The 21099-nt window shown below is 36.3% G+C and overlaps 1 protein-coding gene across 5 annotated transcripts in view; it reads left to right on the top strand.

Moving 5' to 3' along the window:
* The window catches only part of TBC1D5 (TBC1 domain family member 5), a 308217-nt gene that overhangs the window by 181034 nt on the left and 106084 nt on the right, over positions 1-21099 (top strand). For all 5 annotated transcript variants that reach the window (XM_030445412.1, XM_030445410.1, XM_030445409.1 and 2 more), the window contains 3 exons: positions 354-404; positions 493-562; positions 5698-5870. In XM_030445412.1, the coding sequence (XP_030301272.1) occupies positions 354-404; positions 493-562; positions 5698-5870 (294 nt within the window). The remainder of the gene's footprint in view (positions 1-353; positions 405-492; positions 563-5697; positions 5871-21099) is intronic.

The raw sequence follows: 21099 nt of genomic DNA, 5'->3' as shown, positions 1-21099 counted from the left end.
GACCAGTAACCATATTTTTTTTGTTTGGGACAAACAGTGATAAATTGTGCAGCAATCAATTATTCTAGATCAAGCATATTCAAATAATACATTGTGACATTCAGTAATTCGTTATTTGGAATAATTAGATGGTTACTTCATTGTAGTGCAGACAAGGCAGCTAATTTGTTTTTGATCTTTATAAAAAGGAAAGACTTCATTTGTTCAATGGAGTTGCTCTTTTTAATTAAAAAGGCTAGTTTTCTCATTTGCACTTTATATGAAAGTTGGCTTATAAATACATAATAGTACATGCAAAATGCTGACCAAAAATAAACATTCACATTTGGATTGTTCACTGTTGCCTTTTTCAGCGAGGAAATGAAAGTTCTTCTGAATCCTGAATATCTGGAACATGATGCCTAGTAAGTTATAACAACTTCCTTTACATTTAATTTGCTCTTATTTGTAATACATTGTTTAACACCAAGTTTCCGGGGTTTTCCCTTTCAGTGCAATGTTCACGCATCTGATGAAAACTGCAGAGCATTGGTTTTCAACTTTTGAACATGACAGTCAGAAGGTAAATACTGTTCTAGAATGTATTTATTTAATTTCTGAGCAAATGTGATTTTTAATATGATTATACTGATTTGAAGGGAGCAAGGCATCTTCTCATAAACAACTTGGTTAAAGGAAATTCAACCAAGTTTACAATCTGTAAAGGTTCTTCAGAATTTAGTCATAAACACTTGTGGAAAGTCTTCCAGTTAAGAGTTCCTGTCTGTTGAAAGATAACATGGTAATCACAAGCCAAATGTACAGGCGTAGATTCTGCTGTGTATGAGTGATTCTCTTGTGTAACATTTGAGATATGTCTCTCACAGAGACGTCTGTGTGCCCAGTCGTATGCAAATGTCCTGATAAATAGGTGCATATGAACACTGTTTAATGTACTAAGGCTTGAATTGTTTTCATCTGTTTACACTATAAAAAATTTGCTGTGAAACCAGACCCGTAATCACAGATTGTCCATCAAAAGTGAGGGTGCATCTTTCCCTGACTTCACTCTATTTCTGTGCCTTTTTTCTTCTTGATCTCAGGGCATTTGAAAGAGAGGGAATGTCTGTGACCTCAGAGTTCCTGTCTTACTATACATACACCGCTGTATTTAGTACTTAGCATGTTCCTTCTTTTCACATAAAAGCTTTTTCTATGTTCTGAGTTCAATTCTACACAACTTTTCTTTGCAGGGACCTTCTACTCTTTGTCTGTTACTGTTTTTCATCCATGACATGAGGGACAATTTGATTTATTCTTTTTACTGCTGAAAGAAGATTTTTGTGATGAATTGTATGTAGAAGGATCTAGCAAAACATAGCCATATGACAGGTATTGACAAGACTTTCAGTGTATTATATCTTAAAAGTTATCCTTCAAACATGGTTCCAACTTGATTCACTTCAATATTTTTCACATAGACCGTGTTTCACATATGGTGTGTATCTAGAGATAAAAAAAATTAATAAGAATTTGGTTGGATTTGGACATACATGTGCGCTATGGCTCATAGTTGCAAACTGTAGTTAGGAAGTACTAGGTTGAGAGGTGATTTTGCCTGTATATTGAAGAAAAAATATCTTCACCCAAGACTCACATAAAAGTTTCTATTTTCTTTAAATGTTTAAAGGTATCTGTGTATATTTCTTAATAGACACGGAGCATTGGCATCTTGGCCTAAGCTCTCTACAGTTATAAGTTACCATATGGATTTGGGACATAATTCTCAGCAGCTAAGGATAGCACATATGAGATACAAATTTTATGAACTTACTATTACAGTCACTTTTATTTCAACAACAAAGCTGTAGCTTTTCAAAGTTCAGTGCATTCAAACATATTTGTTCCAATTTCTGTGACAGAGGTGGTAAAGTCTCAGGCTGAATTTTATTCTGGGAAGTAAGTAAGTAGGTCTGCTTACAGCATTGCAGTGCTTGGGTGGAAGGTGAAAGTTTACATTGCCCTTTCCAGTCCTTTCATGGCATAAAAAATTAACAATGCAGAGTGCATGGATTAATATCTAGTTGTTTGTTCTTGTTCTTTGCAAACATGTGTAATCTTTAATAATCCTTTCTTGTACGTATGCCTTTCGCAATTACGACTTTGAGGGCTGGCTACATAATAAAGTCAGAAACTTCACAAAGCAAGCAATGAAAGCATGTGCTCCGAGACATGTTACATTTTATAGCCTCTAACAGTTGGTTCCATTATTCCCGATTGCCATTACAGGAGCTTCTCCAGCTACTCCATTCCCTACTGGTTAATGAGAGAAATCTGTCCAGAGTTTATACTTGTAGGATGTCCTAGCCTGTCTTTACTGCTATAGCATTTGTTTCCTAAGAGCATCAATATATAAATTACATTCACATGAACTGCCAGCTATTCCAGTTCGTGTTCTGGTAGGTAATGTTTTGTCGCAGGATTTGGTGATTCTTCAGCTAATATTTGGATGGGAATTTTTCAGCTGCATTGCACTAGTATCCATATTTAAAATGTTTTCAGAGGTGAATCTGATGCTCTTCTGTAAGCAGTATAGCACATCTCTGAGCCTTCCCTCTTTTTGCCTCTTTATCGTGAACCACATAACTTTGGAGTTGATCATTTGCATTCTGTGTTAGCGGTAGATAACTAAATCCATGCACTCAAATGTATCTCAAGTCTTAGAACCTCACAAAAAGAAAATGGGTGTTTTGTCTCATTTAGCAACTTTACATATAGCACGTACGGGCAGGGACACAGCATCGTGTTGTCCATTTGGTTTCAGTGCTTTAGGCACAGGCACTGAGAGTCTTTCCTAGTTTAAACATCTTGATGGCTTGATCATATTAGTTTATTTGAGCATCTTTCTGTTTAGGCTGTTCCTTTCACACTGGCTGATGTCATTTTTTGGAGCCGTTTCAGCTGACTACACATACTGTAATTTGCTGAACCAAAGTGCATGAGAGGGGACAACAGTCATACATACAATCAAATAATCCATTAAGTTTCTTGGTGGGATGCACCAAATCAAGAGGCACTGACAATCGAGACATTGATTATTGATTACAACTGGTGTTCCTACAGATTCTGTCAAGATTTCTGTTAATGAGGTTAAGTTCATCAGAGATGCTGATGAACTGCATTTTGATGGATACCATTTACTCATCTCATGCTTTTAAAAATGGCAAGCCAGCATATATTATTTGATGCACTTAGCCATGTTGGTAGTCAGTAAGTCTGACAGTCAGCCATGTGTCAGTGCTGCATTATGCCAAGGTGCACAAATGCTGCAAGTGACAAATAATTCCAGACTTGGCACTTCTCTGTAAGTAGAAGCTTGCATTAGTTTTGATATTCAGAATCTTTTGGCACTCGAGCCAGTGTTTAAGAGTCTATCTTCTAATTTTGTAAAGGTGGCTTTACACACAGACTACTAATGATGTAAAAGCTGACCTCAGTGAGTAGCAGGCCATCTCAAATTACAAGTTCAGCAAAGCAGAAAGATTCTAATATTGAGGCTTCTATAAAAGCCTATTGCTGAGAAAAATTAAAAATACAGATCTTTTGAGTCATCAGAGTTATGAGTACATGCTGTGGTGTGTCAGATTAGTGAAAAACCTTTTTCAGTATTTTACATCTGGCATGTGACCAAGAAAATATGGGTCTGAAGCAACAAGATGAAATAGCCATACAATGAAGAAAAAATAATTAGGATATAAAGACGGCTGTCCAGTTTTGTAATAAAGAAGTTAATAGAGTAATTTAGAAAGGACGTAAGAAAAATACCCTTTCACAGTGTACCTGCAGCTATGAAGAACTTCAGTATTTAAGTAGCAACATTTCTGACTAGCCACAAAAATGTTAGATGTTTTATTATAAATTTCCATTTGCTAAAACAGAAAAGATTTTAAAGGAAATTATGCCATTTCAGTGAACTTTATTTGGCAGTGTGAATTAGCTAGGGTTTCTCAAATTAATATGTCTTAGAACCACAACAGCATGACAGAACCACCACATTGCTATAGATAGATCAGTCCCTTTGCTGCAATTGACATAACATAGTAACAATTAAACAGATTTAAAGATATGGTTTATAATCAATGAGATCCTTAAATCAAAACATTTTACCCGAAATCACTGGTAGCATAATACATTATTTTCTGCAGTACTGAAGTTGAATAACTAAGAAAAAATAATTCAAGCAAAGGAGATTAACATAAAAAGACAGTCTTTTTTTTGTAGAATTTTTAAAATGTTCACTGCCCACTTGAATGCTAAACTATGTTGTTAATGAATCATAGAATCAAAGAATGGTAGGGGTTGGAAGGGACCTCTGAAGACCATAGAGTCCAACCTTCTGCCAAAGCAGGATGACCTTAGGCAGGTCACACAGGCATTGGAAAGGTCTTGAAAATCACTGGAGAAGGAGATCCACAATCTTTCTGGGCAGGCTGTTCCAGGGTATGAAGTGTGGATCCTTCTCTTCCTTCCTCTTAAAATGCTGAACGGGGTTGAAGAGGGACTGTAACTATAGGAAACAACCCTGGGAACAGTTTATACAACATAAGAAAACTTTTCTTTATGTTGAATGTTAGTGAATTTATTTTTCAGCGGTTTAAACACAAACTAAGTCTTCTGAAAGTATTAATCCTTTGACCTTGATAATGCTTCTCTATCAATATACTGAGCAAAAGGGTAGAAAAACAATAAATGCTTTTTAAACTGAAAAGCTTTTAGGTCAGAGAGCAAAACCAGAAGATTGCAACAGAGTCATTATAAAATCTTCTTGTCTTTCTACCACAATTTTCCCTCTTTTTTAACTTTACCATTGCTCCTGACAGATTAGGTCTCCATGTCCTTTTCCCCAGTCTTTTGCTTGATGGATTTGACTTGTTCCTTTTTACTTCACATCCTTCTTTTGCATGTTTCCTATTCAGTGGGGTTCATTTTCCTGCATGCCTTTCTAGCATCATTTCTTTACTTCACTCTTTTGTGAGAAGAAAAAATTTTAATCTTTTTCAGGCTCAAGGATGCTAATACTCATTTCTTCCTTCATTATCACTTGGTGTGTATCGTACTCTAGATCATGACATAATTGACACAACCTTTAGGTCCAACCAGTTATCTTCTAGCTATCAGGTTCATCTCACTGTTCTATTTTTTTTTTTTCAAAGTTCTCTGATGCTTTTTCAAAGTTGTATAGATTTTGAGATACAACCACCAGATTTTCTAAGCAGAGGAAACCTGTTCAGAAGTGATTGTTCAAAAACAAGTAATTTACAATTTGGTATGCAGTTTATTGTCCTCTGAGGGTCTGTATTCTCTGCTAAGTTAGCATTCATCTGCTTTGCTGTGGACTGACTCAGACTGCTGGTATTAAAGCTAAAATAAAGCTGTCAACACTTTGTCAGAGCATGAAAAATAAAATACGCATGTAAAAGTTGACGTGCAGAATGAGGGAATGAACTTTGATGTGCCTAGGAAGGGAATCCCACATTACTTTCCAAAGAATTGGATAGTTGAGTCATCTTTTTCTGCAAAAGAAACAAATTATTAATTTTTTTACGTTTATTTGGAAGCCAATAATTACAACAAAGCACATTTATTGTAAACAATCCCTTTTTAATCTATTAGGCTTCATGAGTGTTCTTTTCTTCCCACTGTTTTCTATGTCTGCAGGAGAAAGATGTGATTATTACACCGATGCCATTTGCAAGGCCTCAGGACTTAGGCCCATCTATTGCTATTGTAGCAAAGGTAAACCAAATTCAGGATCATCTGCTGAAGAAACATGATATTGAGTTGTACATGCATCTGAACCGACTGGAGATTGCTCCACAGATTTATGGACTGTAAGTGTTTGCAAAGCATTATTGAATTTAATTCTTCCTATTATTATTTTACTAGATTACAACATTTTTTCCCTAAATTTAGAATTAGAGGATAACAAGCAGTACTTCCTATCTCTTAGAACTTATTCAGTTGACAGCATTACAGTAAATGACACCACATTGTGTTTGTGGCAGTGGTATTCCCAGTGCAGATAAACTCTGTTCTGCTTATATTGGAGAACCTGACAAAGAAGTACAAATAAGAAAACATGGCAAAGAAGTGCTTACTGAACTGTATACTTATTCTGCTTGTAGTTTTCCTATAAGAAAAAATGGGATAATAGGACACAAAGAAAGGGTGAAGGGGAAAACAAAATTATGTATTCATTTATATTATTATGGTTAATATATAGTTTATATCCTTACTGGTTTATATGCTTAATTTTATCACCATTGAAGTATCAGTGAACTGCCCTCTAATGTAGTAATGAGGTTTTGAATACTGGTAATACAGATGTGGTAGAGAATATTAAATGTTAAACCATGAAGATAATAAAATGTTTGTATGAGGAGCCAGGCCAGGTATTCCTTGTTCCATTAAGTTGGCTCAGCTCTGTTCAGCTGGTTGTCTGTTATGCACCCCATTCCAAGGGGCTTATTGGGCCAGGTACCACTTTGGGTTTGGCCTTCTCCCTGTGTTTGCACAGCATCACATCCAAACCACTTAAGTTACTGCTGCTGTTGTCAGTCTGGGTCATTACAGAGCGTGCAACTTGGATGAACGAGGAGTAACTGAATTTACTCTAATTTTGAGGGAGAATTTTGCCTTCATTGTCTGGAATTCTAGACACTTGATTAATTTTGATCATTCCTTAAAGAGCTGGCAAGCCATATGTGCAGTTACAGTGATAGAAAAATGACACTTTTTTTTTTTTTTTTTTTTTTTGGTAAATGTTTTGCAGTGATTTAAAAGAAGGTTGGCTTTGCCTGAAATGAAAAAAATTAAAAAAGGGTTTCGTTTATAGGTGTGAATTTCCTCATGCAATTGTGAATTACATTTAACAACTCAATAGAAAATGTAGAAAGGAAGGGAAAAGGTGACTGTGAAAATGTCAGGCCATAACTGCAATACTGAACATTAAAGTCTAATTTGATGTTATACTAAAATGGGAAAATGCTGTGACATAGTATACCCTCGAGAGGAGAGTTGAACTAGGACTAAATAGTAGGCCCAGACTTAAAAATAATGTGTATTAGGAAAATAAATATAATTCTACAAAACTTAATTAAATAGTTTTGACAGGAATGGCTTACAGGTAGAGGAAGAATAAGCCGAGTAAGCTCAAGGTATTAAAAGTATGAAAGGACAGATTGTCCTATTACAATATTTTTTGCACAGTGTAGTTTGGCTTTTTTAATATCTTTTCTATGCTGGAAGAGAAAGCAAGCATCCCTAAGAAACTTCAGGGGTAGTAATGATTAACTAAGCAATAAAAATATCAAGGAAAAAATTGAGTGTTTCTTCCTTATGAAGGCTTATGAAAACACACAGAAAACAAAATAAGATAAACCTCAGAAATTTGCAAACAGAGATTTGGGGGCAAAAATAATTTGTACTGTAGGTATTCACTTCAGTATAAGATTTTGCCTTTCAGTAAGGGAAATAATTGAAAGATAAAAATAAGACTTTAACTCAAAACACAACATCATAATAACAGAAGAACAGTGCAGTCTGGTGTGGCATAAATAGAACTGAATCTGAATAAAGAAATTTACAGTTAAGGGAATGAATTATGAGAGCTTCAGGCTGACTATCAGGAAAACCTTACTAACAGGGAGCTGTTAGACTGTAAAATAATATATCAAAATTAACAAAGCAAAAACTATCAGAATATTTTAAAGACAGGCTTTGAAAAGCTCTCAGAAATGGGTAGAATCACAGAGAATAAGTAGGAAGAGGAAAGTAGGTTTTCTATGAGGTCATATCCTTCCCTGATTTTTCAAGATAGACAATAGGAGAAGAAAGAAATGGAATATGACTGTGTTGTATTATTCTCGCCTCTAATGATGTCTGAACTCCTCAAAATGGTAATTTCCAGTAGTGATCCAGCTGACAGTCTCTGATGCTGGATCTTCTCCTGTATTTAACAATTCTTGAGCTAGAAACATCATTTCTTAAGCACAGTGGTTTATTAATAATTGCTAAACATAACCCAAGTGCAGAATCCATGTGAGCATTTTGTTGAAGTTTCTTGCTTTGCTGAAGTTAGTTGGGTTTGCCAACAATAAATATTCATCTCTCTGCCTTGGTATTATTCAAGAAATATAAAATGGTAGAAGGAAGACTGGGAACTTCGAAGGATATTAGGATGTTCCTGCATCAACAGATCAACACAGAAGTCTTGTGAGAGTCTTCCCTAGCCTGAACAAGTTACACAGTTTACGTATTTAAAAATACATTATTCTATACTTTTCATCCCTCTATAGTCTTCTGGGCAAGACCTTTGATGGTTACAAATAATGCTTTTATTTTCTAAACACTAGATTGACTGGTTCTACTGGGAAGTTAGGTACCCTAATCTATTTTACATTTCCATGTTCAGAATCAGCCCTTTAAAATAAAATGTGGTCAGATACTTGTTGGAATTTTACTTACCTACTTAGAAGACCAACCTAAACAGGTATTTCAGTACCAGTGGTACAACTCATGAATTTGGGTTTTGGTCCAGTAGTGTAAAGGTTGTGTGCTGACTTGGTAGAAAAGTATACTCATAGTGTTTATCATACAATGTGAAAAATCTTTATTTCATCAGTTAGTCCTCTGCAAACTGTGGGGCCGAAAGCCTCGACCTGATACCCTGATACCCTGGGCTGTGTGCTGGGAGGTGGTGCCTGTTCAGAAAAAATCTTTTCTCTGGGTGGTTTACGTTCTGTGAAGTTTTAGCTCAGGAATGGGGATTTCTTTATCTTCTGGAGGGCATCCATGAACAGACTTCACGTTACCTGGCTATCTGACTTCATTCCTGAACAAAAAGAGAACCTGTTTAGGTATGGCAAGGAATACCAGGGTCCTGGCTATGCCGTACATCCGTGCTCTGATCAATCAAGTAGATGTTACACACAGCAGCAGCCTTAGCACAGGAATTTCTGTAGCTGGAAATCTTGTGTGGTCTTGGGGATCACGCGTTCATTCGCTTGCACTCAGCTGCTACGTAGCCCTGTGATAATTATTCAGCTGCTATTAATATCAGCTGAAATGGAACCAGCAATAGAGAGATAAAGGCTTTGTGTTTTATCATTCTTCAGCCTTCTTTATTTGTCATGCCTCTAGCTTGTTTTTAGACCCTAAGATTATGTTTTGCATCAAAACATTGTTTCACATTCCTGGTAGCACTGCCAATTGTACAGACTAACCAAACTATAATAATTATCTAATCATATCTAATTTTCTACTTTGTAAAGCAAAGCACAAGAATGGTTTTTAAATAAAATGGAATTGATTACATTAACAGTTCAGTGACATACTCCCTGATAATAAACTTTTCTCTAAACAAAACCAAAAAAATGCTAAGATTGAATAAAAAGATTGGATACACTGAAGGGTTGACAGATTGAATATTCACTTTAATTGCAAAATTAGATGAGTTAACAATGATTAATGTCCTAGACTAAATGGTATTCTGATGTTAATTCCTTTGACCCTTTCTTCTCATTCATGTTAAAGCACAAAATAATTATAGCAAAACCATTCTGCAGTTTTTTGTGGTGGACAGTGTTTGCAGTGGCAGATTAAGCAGGTTGTCCTCTCAGCTTGAGAGGGGACAGTGTTAGAGGAAAGTCTACATGTCTCTGTATTTTAGGATGCTTTATTCCATTTTTCATAATTTTTAGTAGAGAACTTTGTAAATTTCATTCAAAAGATGAATCAACAGGAAAAGCCCCATGTAGTATCATTATTACTACTTAATTGTATTTACTGAGGGTTTCAAAATTAATTATACTGCATCAAGTAAATTTCTCATAGAACTACAGGCAGTAAGAAAGCCAGATCAGGTAAATATATATGATACATTTGTATAGAAATAGGGGACACAAAGATAAGTAGCAGTAGCAAAATGGCAAATAGTGTAAAAAGCTTTATTTAAGAACAGAAATTAACTCTTGGCATAAGCCCACTAGCTTCTGTATCAGAACACTGGTGGCAGCATTGGACTGGTTTGAGCAAACTCTTTCTATGCACACATCCAACAGACAATAAAATGTGTGCAGAAGTGAGCATTAATATTTCGTGATAGCTTAATCTCAGTTTAGAAAGGGCCTTCTTAGAACATGCAATGCTGGTGGCTTTGCCTTCCACTATACTCTGCTTTTCCATGATCAATCAGGTAGACACACTGCCTACTGCAGTTGGAGCACCCTGTGGGCTGATACCACAAGTACACTTCAAGAGGAAGCCTATTTTACAGGGTAAGATACCCTTACAGGGTATCAGGGCAGAAGTGTAGATTTGAAGACAGCATTGGAAATGTTATGTGACAACAAAGTCCAAAGTCAACAGCAGATATGCTGCTCCAGCATTACTGTTCTTAGTTGCTTTGCCATAAGCACAGCTGTGGGGCATCCACCTGTTTTAGTTTCTTTCCCATGCCATTCTGGTACCAGGCAGTATTTTTTTCTGTAACCTTATTTTCTTCTGGAGGGAGAAGTTAAAGGATTTCACCTGTGCAGTAAAGAACATAAATCATATTCATTTCAAAAAGAAAAAAGAAAAGAAATCCCACTAGTTATCAGAATAAGAAGTCTTCATGATCTCCAGAAAAAGTAGATCAAAGACCAGCCTTCCTAAGGAGAACATATCATCCAGGCTGCCTGGCTTTATTCTGGATTCTCACGAAATTAATCAAAAAAATGAGAGAGATAATATATGGTGTGGTCCATACCAGTTACAGTTCCTGTGTAGTTTTTAATTCAGTGTCATCAATTAAACGAATATCAATTCCAATGGAAGGAACTTTGAACTATTGGGTGTGTAGCAGGGGAACCACCCCAATCTGGCCTTGCTATTAAAATAAATGAGTATCTAGCAGTGGATAAATCTAAGCAAATACAAAGTATTTCTGAACAAAGTAATAATTATCATTTGAAAGTCCAGGACCAAATTAATCCTGAACTTAGTAACTGGTATTAATGATTTCCAGTAATTATTTTCTGTTTAACTTTAGCAAAGCATTAGATACAAAGCAGATTTTAATGGAATATAAATTCTAGCTTGTCTGTTGGTGGAAGACATGTTAAGGATTTAATGCTAGATGAGCATGCCTTCTAAGAAAGATTACCATTCACTCTTGGTCCTATAATTCAAGAAGAGATACAGTTTACTTCATTTTTAGGTAGATTAACTTAGATGATGGAAGAAAACACACCTGAAGATAATTTGGAAAGCTACAATGTACTTTGATGGAGAGAGGGATTCCCTTACCTGCTGTTGAGGTACCTGCTGCATTGCGGTGGTTGACTACCTCAGTATTTGCTCTGTGCAAATAACTGTGGAGGATTCCTGAAGCATCAGGGTAGGTATCTTACTTTCAGTCAGAAATCAAATCCTAGGTAACTCCAGAAGCTGCTTTTCTTCTGTTATGAAGTGAGGCTACTAACTCTTAGGTGCTCTGTTGCTCATTGTTGAGTTTCTCCAAAAATGCATTCTGATTCATAGATTGAAAAAATGTATATGTCAGATTTTTCTACTTCTTGTTGTGTATTAGGTTGAAAATTATAATATGATGAGCTTGGGGTTTTATCCATTTCCTTGTCACAAAGAGTATTTTAGTCTTTCCTTAGACTTAAGGTTTTAACATATACATAATGTAAAAGGCCACTCTATAAACAGAATGAAAGATTGGTTGAGATGTCGAAAGTGCTCATCTGAGTTTTACTCTCCTGTCGCATAATTATGTGCTGAGATGATAATGAGTTGTACTGGATGGCTGTGAGGATGGAATGCAGATTTGTTATTATGTTGCTCCTTGATGCAGGTGATGTGCTTTCCATATGAAGTACAAGGATTTTTTTTATTTGGGAAAAAAACCAAGCAAGACAGCTTCCATTTTGACTTTGTCACATACCCTTAAAAAAAAAATTCAAACCCATCTGGTGACATTAAACATAAGTAGGCTTAGAGACCAGTGAATCTAAACAGGATAAATATCTTCTGAAACCTGTGATTAATTTAGCAGGAATATATACAGTGTTTGGAAGGCTGTCTTTGTCCTTTTGGATTTTAGTGATTTGTTGCTTTTTAATTTTGTTTTTGCAGTCAATAGCTATTGACTGTAAAAGCTGAACAATGAAGGAGAAGTTCTACTCAACTAAGGATTTAAGGTGTCATATATCAAGTATTTACTTCTTCCTGCTTGAATCACATCAGCTTTTCAGCTTACCCGGTACAGTTTGATTTAATGCATTATTTTGTTTCTCTCAGTGACACTCAATGTAACCGAGAAAACTCATGTTGGAAACTGGTATAAAAAAGACAATAGGTAGGTCAAGTAGCTGTTGCAGAAGGTAATTATCTCAGTATATGCCTGGCAACCAAAACTGCACTAACATGCCCATGCTAACATGATGATAGGAGGTAAAATACAGCACTTGAGCATTTGCTAACAGCCAAATCATTTTCCATAGAATCCAGGCTTGTGGATAATTCATGTTTTGGTTAACCAGTGCTCACTGCTTACTCCTACCTGGTCTATCTCAATCAACTTAGTAAAGGCATGTAAGCATATATTACTTGCATTCCCTCTATTTTCCCATGAAGATTTACCTTTAGACACTATAATATAGTAATGAAGAGAAGAATGTGTACCATTCCAGCAGGGAATGATCAGCAGGTCATTAGTCATTAAAATAAAAGCCAATACCCAAATATAGTCTGAAGACTTAATACAGACCGAAAGTCGCCCTGAGAATCTTCTGGTTCTTTTGCGTCACCTCATTGCATATAAAAAAGAACCCCATGAAGAGGAGCCTTTGCTAGAATACAAAGAGGAACCTCAACAAGAGCAGTGGCAAGAGATAATAAACAAAATTTAGTGTCTGAATTGTAAAATTTAAAAGTTTAAACGCAACTGCATAGTGCAGATAAGAGAATATTGTTTGAAATCTTTAAACGAGCTTGAAATACTTGAATGCACACTCTAGGACTGTTGGAAGCATAGGAGTTAGATGTCATAAAAACCTCCAAAGTTTTTAATATTTTGGTGTTACTCTGTTAGAACAAACCAGGCCATTTTGGATTTTCATGGGTGGGGAGAGGAATGTTGAGGAGTTGCATTTGAGAAAAAAGCCATAATTGGTGAACTGCCTTCAGGCAGTGGCAGCACTGAGAAATATGCTTCCTTTTTCTTTTTCCCCCACAAAAACAATAGTTCACCAGGTAGTCAAGTCAGTCTGCCTCTTGTTTCCACTTCAGATACTAAACAGTGTTCTTGGATATCTGTCTCTAACCCTATGGACAGTGCTCTCTCTACCTCCAGTCTAACCGAATGGTGCAGGCTGAGGTGAAGGATTTAGGTGAAGAAAAAAAAGTGTCTGAGGAATACATGGTGGCATTGGAATTGTGTGCAGCAGGAAAACATCCTTCCCTGAAAATAATACAGCTGACTGTCCTAACCTTTAAAATGGATGAGCTGGTAGTGGTTCTCCATGACCTTGTGAGCCTCTTTCCAACATCTTGCTAGAGTTGTAGAAGCTTCAGCAATGAAAAAACATCTTGTTCCAAATATGCATGCCTTGAGTATCTTTTCTAGCTTTTATGTGGTTTTGAGCTAGAATTTTTAAAAGTATCCTATGAAATATTAAAGCAAACCAGTCATACCCAAAGAATAAAATCCATTAACACAGGTCACAGGAATAGGTTGCTCAAAAGTAGTGCTGTTAATTAGGGTGCACAATTTTTTGTAACTTTTGCATATTGTATGAACTCACGGTATTTTAGTCTAGGGTGAAGAATGAGAAATGATGTTTGAGAAACATTTCTAAAAATAGAACTATTTTACCAAACTAATACTGTAAAAATAACAAGAATATTTCATCATCACGCCTCATACTGAATGTACTGTCACGGGACCCTGAAGGGTTAAGTTATGTAATTTAGCATGAAGGCCCCACATATTTTAGCAAAAAGAGGAAATCTGTGCAAAACACTGCAATATAGAATTGCCTATTGAAAAAGAACAAAAGCAGAAAAGTGTAGGAGCTGGTTTCAAATATGCTTTGAAATAAATGTCAGGTCACACTTGAATTTTTACAGAAAGCCAGGGGTGCTGCACTGTTATTTTCTTCCATTGAAAACATTCTTATACCATTTCCAGCTTGATGTGAACTGCCATTGATGGTTCCCTTGAATTTCCAGATAGCATTATTTATAAGAAAACAGTGTCTGGACCTAGACTTTGTGATTCAGTATTGACAACAGGACAAAAACGCTTCCCAAATTTCAGAGAAGCAAAACACCATTTCTCATTGTAACGTCAGCTTGGGAAGTCCAGAGGAGAGCATCTCTTCTCATAGACATTTACATTGGCATCTGTGATGTTTAATGATCTGCTTTTCTTTACTTCTTATCACTTTATTTGAAATTAAGACCACGTTAGCATGCTTTCTCTGATTACCTGGATATAAATTTTCTTGTCCTTGAAAGTGTCCAATGCCATGATCTTCAAATGCCACACAGTCAGTATATTTTACTTTCCTTTTGGTATTGGGAAAGGAGGGAAAGAAAAAAAACTTCGTATTTTCTGCCCTTTATGTTCCTAATACAATACAATGAAAATCCCCTTGCTACTGATTGCTGTCACTCCTACCAATAATGCTACCAAGTTTTTATTAGCAGAGGTGTAGAAGTTTGTAAAAAATATTTTGGATACTTTGGATAAATCTGTTTGCATACCCATTTGTGCAGTGTAGCAGCAAAAGAACTGTGTAATATGTTAAATGTTATTAAGTGTCATTACAGTGCTGAAATCAAAGTTCCAGACAGCATCTTAAAAACAGTCCTTAGTTGTTTGCAACTTCAGTAAATGTTGTGTGAGCTGCTGGAATTTAAACCGTGTGGTTTAATCCATTTCTCCTAACAAGTGCACATGGGAATGACATGCAAAATCAGCAATAGGAGGTTTTGGTTTTCTTTAATAAGGCACATGCAGTTAACTAGAAGTATATGGAACATCTTGAATCGAAGAATTCTCCTTATTGTCTTTTTTATCTATGGGAGAAATCACAAAAGACTAATCAGACAGCAGAAGGAAAGAAATAATTCCCACAGAAAGTTTGCAACATGCCAATGTGCTTAATATCTAGAAACATTAATGATGACACGTTTTATATTTCTAGAGAGCAAACAGTAGAAAAAATGAAGGGCATCTTTGGCCTTAGCAATTAATATATTACTGTGAATGATTTTACGTTACAGATATTGAAAATTTGTTTAAAAGAATAGAAATTGATTCAATTTTTCTTTATTTCAATAACTGTAATCAGTAAAACCTTTCTAATTGTGTAATCCCATATCCAAAGTACTTAGTTATACATCCTGCTTTACATCTGAGCTCTGGGATTCACTGCTGAAAAGCATCCCCTGATTTATCTTCTGTCTAAACTATTTCTTACATTATGACTCCGTGCTGCAGCCTTTGATATTCCCTGTGACTTCATGAGACAGCTGTGTTACATTGTGTTTAAGCAGTGCTAAACCTTTAAACTTTAAACGAATATTTTTCTTCTTGGAGGTATAAATAGAATATGTAATAAGCATCTGTGGGATATGCAATTAATGTCACTTGTGAGGAAAGACCTTCATGATGCACTTGGGTTTTGGCACTCTTAAATTATGAGCTCTTTACTACACTCATGGGATAAATTCCATATCCCCCAGATGCTTATTATGTATCTTCCATTTCCCTTAATTCCTATTAGCTGGATTAGTAGTTGTTGTGATGTTGAAGTTTATGGTAATTTAACTGGGGTGATTCTCAGTGATCAATAAATAAACTTCAAAAGTTTAGTAATTTTTATTTTCCAGCAGTTCCAGTGTGCATAGCTGAAACAATTGACATTAAATGCTAGTTGGATATACCAGAAATTTTGGTCATCTCTGCACATTAATGTATCCATTACTTAAATTTCAAAAAACAAATATATAAAAGCAAAATATTTCAATAGCAAAGAATAAGCTGAATTAAAAGGTTTGGGAGTGATTAAGATGGGGTATTTCCTTTGGTCTCCAGAAATAGGAAAAAAATCTAACCCTAATTCGCATAGATAATAAATATTTTTTTGTGAAATGGTGTTATTATTAATGTTCTGGTCACAGTCATTATCTGGAGAGCTTGTCAGATGGGTACAGAATGGCCTAGATTAGTTATAAACTCAGGAGCAAATAAGATTTTTAAAAGACTGTATAAAGTCCAGTGATTAATTGTTATATGTTCTGATTCATGCCTATCCCCTTTTATGTAATTTAATAAAAGTCTAAAATGATGATTAATCCTTTCACACCAGCAGTTGCTAGTACATCCATTACATATCCAATCTGAATTCCTCTGCCAAGGAGTTAACTACTATTTTGAACTTGGTGTGAAAAATATCATTATAAATTTCATTAACCTGATCATCAAATTTAAAAAAGTCAACTCGTAAAATCCATTACTACATATCATGCATCGAAGATTAAAAACTGGTCCTCAGTGGGCAGGAATAGCCCGGATTTAATTCCCACAGCATATGTTTAAAGTGCTCATATGACATTATTGTATCTGTAATTATCAGAATTTTATGTTTATTAACCCCAGTGAATTAAGAATCTTGTTTTGCGTAAAATTTGGCATGCATGTTAAATTGACCATTAATTCAGAGCATATCAATATATAGGTATTTACTACAAATCCAAAGATATTTGTTTGGGATATTGTAATAATTTTAGCATTTAGAGAACTGCCTGCCTTTAAAATTTCTTTCTCAGATAAAATAATTTACTTCTTTAGTGCTTCCAGCCAGCTATCTTTGTGTGAATCCCCATGGGTGACATTAATTTAAATCTTACTTCGAGTGGTCCTTCTGGGGAAAACTTGGAGTATTTCATGTTTGCACAATATCTTAACTATAACTAAGCCTTCATCTTCAATAAGATGTTTGTTTCCAACTGCAACACGATTTGTTCTTCTCTGCTGCTTGTTCTCTCCACCGATAGATCCAACAGAGGTGCCTCACTATGATGTACGTTGCATATAAATGGGCACAAAACCTCACAGCACTGCAGGACTACTATTGCCAAGGTTGCACAACATGGAAATTCAGTAAACTCGGGAAAAAACAGGCTGCTGGAGAGCCGAGGGAGCCCTCCTGTCCCCCGTCCATTTTGGCTAACGGGGATTTGAACCCGGGTCCCTGTGCAGCCTCCGCCTGAAAGCCGGGGTAGGAGTGGGGCCGGACGGGCCCCGCCCACTCCCCGCAGGCCCCGCCCCCTGCATGTGTGCCAGCGGTTTCCTAGGCAACGGCAGCTCCGGCGCCGGCCGGGCCTCCGCGTTGTGGGGAAAGCGACCCGAATGGCCCAGGTTGTAAACTGCGCCGAAAGGTGTAAATGCTGTTAAAATAGCTAATGTAACACAGCGCCGGAAAAACCAGAGAGAGAGAGTAGTGGGGACTGAAAGTCTCTGTTGCTTTGCCATCATGGAAAAGTGGATTATTTTTCACTTGTGGCTGCAAGATGTGGTCCCGTGGTTGACTCCATACAGAGGGATGAAAGTCACTTGGGTTGCTCATTACCCCGTCTATACGATATGTGCACAGAATAACTGCTTAGAGAAAGCTTTGGGTGTTTCATGACCTGGTGAGTATATACTTGTGAAAATGCCTCCTGGTATCTACCAGCCCATGCCTGACTCCACTAAAGCATTCCACAGAGGGAGAAAATGGAAGATGTGGGGGAGTTTACCAAACCAAAATCAGTATTTTTGTTTTTTAATTAAAAAAAAAAAAAAAAAAAAAAAAAAAAAAAAAGAGTTCTTTGAACAAAGGTGGAAATACACCTCTATCCTGAAAGGGCTTTTTGACTGCAGGATCCATGTGGGCTCCAGACAAAAAATACTGATGTACACGGTATGGCATGGCAATGGTCCTCTGAGCAGCTGGCTGTGGCTTCTGTATTCTGGACAACTATTTTTATGTGCTGCAGGAAGCTGTCCAGCTTCACTACTTGCTGTAGCTTCACCTTACGTCCTCTTCCTTGACTCGCCCTGATGGCTTTGCCCATCTCCCTGCCCTTTGCTCAGATGTTCTGCAGAAAGAAAGCAATGAATTTAGGAAGAATGGCAAGGTCCATGTACATCCACAGCAACCACCCCTACCTGATGAAATATGTTTTTCTTCTTCCCTTTACAAAAATTAGCATCATTTCAAGTGCTAGTCGTGGCAGTGCAGAAGTGTTTCAGAACAGCCAGGTGATTGATTGGAGACATAATCACAAATTCAGTTTTTCAGGTGTTGGGTTTGGAAACACACATATGTACCATAAGATTGTGTAGGTTCTCCTAGTATGAAGAAGAGTGCCTCGGTGATTTTACTCTTGGATCAAAAATTATTTCTAAGACTCACCTTTAAATCAAAAAAGTTTGTCCATTGTAAAATCATTGCCTTCAACAACCTCGTTGATTAAATTATCTTTGATCTATTTTTTGATGTATCTTTGATCTAAATTGTCTTTTGATCTATTAAATCCTGGGCTTAGAGCAGCTTTTTCTTCTAACAAATTATTTAAATTATCTCTCTGCAGCATTTCGCATAAACTCCACCAACCTGAGTAAAAAATTCTCTGTCGAGGTGGCAGGTGAATTTATATAATATAGTAGCATTTCCTAAAAGCTCAGCTGCCTGTACTATGTGGGCTGGAATAATACTCAGAAATATTCCATAGAATCCTATTAAATTCTATAACTTGTTTGAATTTAACCATTATAGAAAATTATTTTCTGAGTTTTGTGGAGGAGCCACTACTAATTATCTAGTCTGGAAAAACAATGCTTCATTTCCTTAAGGGAGATTTAGGAGTTTAAAGTTAAGGTTAGTTCTGAATATTTTATTTTGTATTTTACTTTGTTTTTACATTTCAGCAGTTCCTATTCCACTGAAAAATCTCAGGTGTCATTAGTGGAGTTTTGGCGTGTGTCCTTTCCTGGGAAAAATGCAGGTTTTCTTGAGATGCTTTCAGTTAATGCCATCCAGACAGTTAAGCTTGGCTTGGCTGCTGAATCACCTCACAAGAGAAGTCATCTGTAATAAAATGTCTCATCGATAGATCTGAATCTTGCCAGTGCCCAGTCATTTATTTTTTTCTTAAATCTCAGAAGCTGGTAATGGTTATATGATTTTCATAATTACCACAGTAAGTCTGGGAGCAAACCAAACTACCATCAGAAAAGAAGAGAGTGTGGTAAATACATGGTTAGTAAGGGGGAAAGAAAGTTTGAGACTATTACAGGAAGTATTATGTGAAGGTTTGGGACAGGCAGGAGAGGAGAATGAAGGAGAGAAGAGATGAAGAGTCCAGATGAAAGATGCCACTGCTTGAATAGCTGAATCTGGATAATAGAAGGTGTGTTTGCAGTCTAGTTCAGTCATTAAATAATGCAGAAGGTTTTATCACACAGATGGTTGCAGTGCTTGCTTGGTAGTCAAAAGAAGAAATAAATACCCAATGTGTAAATCAAAACATATGTAAAATAGGTAAATACAGGGTAGCCTTAAACATGGAGTTCTTTGTGTGGGTGTAGGTGTGGGTTAAGTCTTACATGTCCAGAAACTGTTAAAAACCAAATTATTTGTTTAGCTAACTCCTAAGTAACAGAGTGTTGAAAAAAGAAAGATCTGGTTTAACTGATTTTGGTGTGTATAAGGGGGGAAAGCAGGTTCTAATTTTTTTTCCCCTGTTTCCTCTAGTTATAAAAATTACAGTGATTACACATCATAAAGCCTATCTGTAATAAAACGCATCAGCTGGCCAAGGTTTTCATCGCTCACTCAATAATCCATTAATACAGCAACGCTGCCCAGGCATCTTTATAATACCAACTCAGAGGTAATTTTAATCAGCTAGACCAGCTGGTATTTAACAGCAGCTGCTGGAGATGCCACAAATATACTCAATAGATGACATCTTTATTTGCAGTTTTTCAAGGGGAGAAGAGATCCTCCTGTGGTTACATATATTAAGCTTTTTATATACTATATATATATATAGAAAAGTATTGGGACTGGAGGGCAATACCTGAATGGAGGAGGGAATAGAGTTAATACAAAAAAGAAAAATATACTTTTGGTGTCAGAGGGCTTATTCATGAAGCCCTCTTCATAAATGAACAGAAAAATAAAGCGTAGATGCTGGCTTTGTGGGAGTTTAGAACCTTTTCCTTGTATATTGACACTAATCTCAGACATGGCTTGCAGCATAAAATGTATTCTGCAGTGCTGCATCGCCCTGTCTTACTGAAGCTTTAATTTCTCTCCATAATATAACTATGTGATAAATAGTGCTCTTGGTAGAAAAGAGTGATGCTTGCTCACATGTGTTCAATTGTAACTGACATGTACTTCTTTTGTCCTCAGTTTTGGCTTAGACCGCCTACATGCAAGAGTGTACATGTATATATTTATGCTTAAAGACACTGGTATTTGTGTATAAATAATACACAGGATGTTTATTTGTACTTCTTATCTCTTATAAGGCTGGAGATGAATTCAGCAACAGAATAAAGCTCTGCTCTCTGCAGCAGTAAATGTGGAATACTATTTTGCATTGGGTTGCAAGAGGGAACAGGCAGAGGCAACACAAAGTTAACAGTCACAGACACATTATAAATAAAAATTTAATTACACTTGTGGGAGCTTGGCTTACAAAGCTCACAAATCCATAATGGAGCTTGCTGGTAATAAAGGCCTGATCTGTTTGTTAAACTCCAGTATTCCTGGCCTTCTGTATCTCTTCTTTCATATAAAACTTCAGTTTCTGCATTGATTACCGATTGCAAAAAAGAATGACTTAAGTGGTAAACAGTTTTTTTCTGACAGGTACTAAATGCCACATTTCTTTAATAAGAAAATAGATATGACTCTTAGGTAGGGCAGGGGAGGTGCCATGAGAAGTGTAAGTAAATCTATTTTTGTTGACTATTTATAATATGTCATCATGGATGGGATCTAT

Source organism: Calypte anna, chromosome 2 (assembly GCF_003957555.1).
Source record: "Calypte anna isolate BGI_N300 chromosome 2, bCalAnn1_v1.p, whole genome shotgun sequence".
Classification (NCBI taxonomy): domain Eukaryota; kingdom Metazoa; phylum Chordata; class Aves; order Apodiformes; family Trochilidae; genus Calypte; species Calypte anna.
This window is presented reverse-complemented; position numbering and strand designations above follow the sequence as displayed.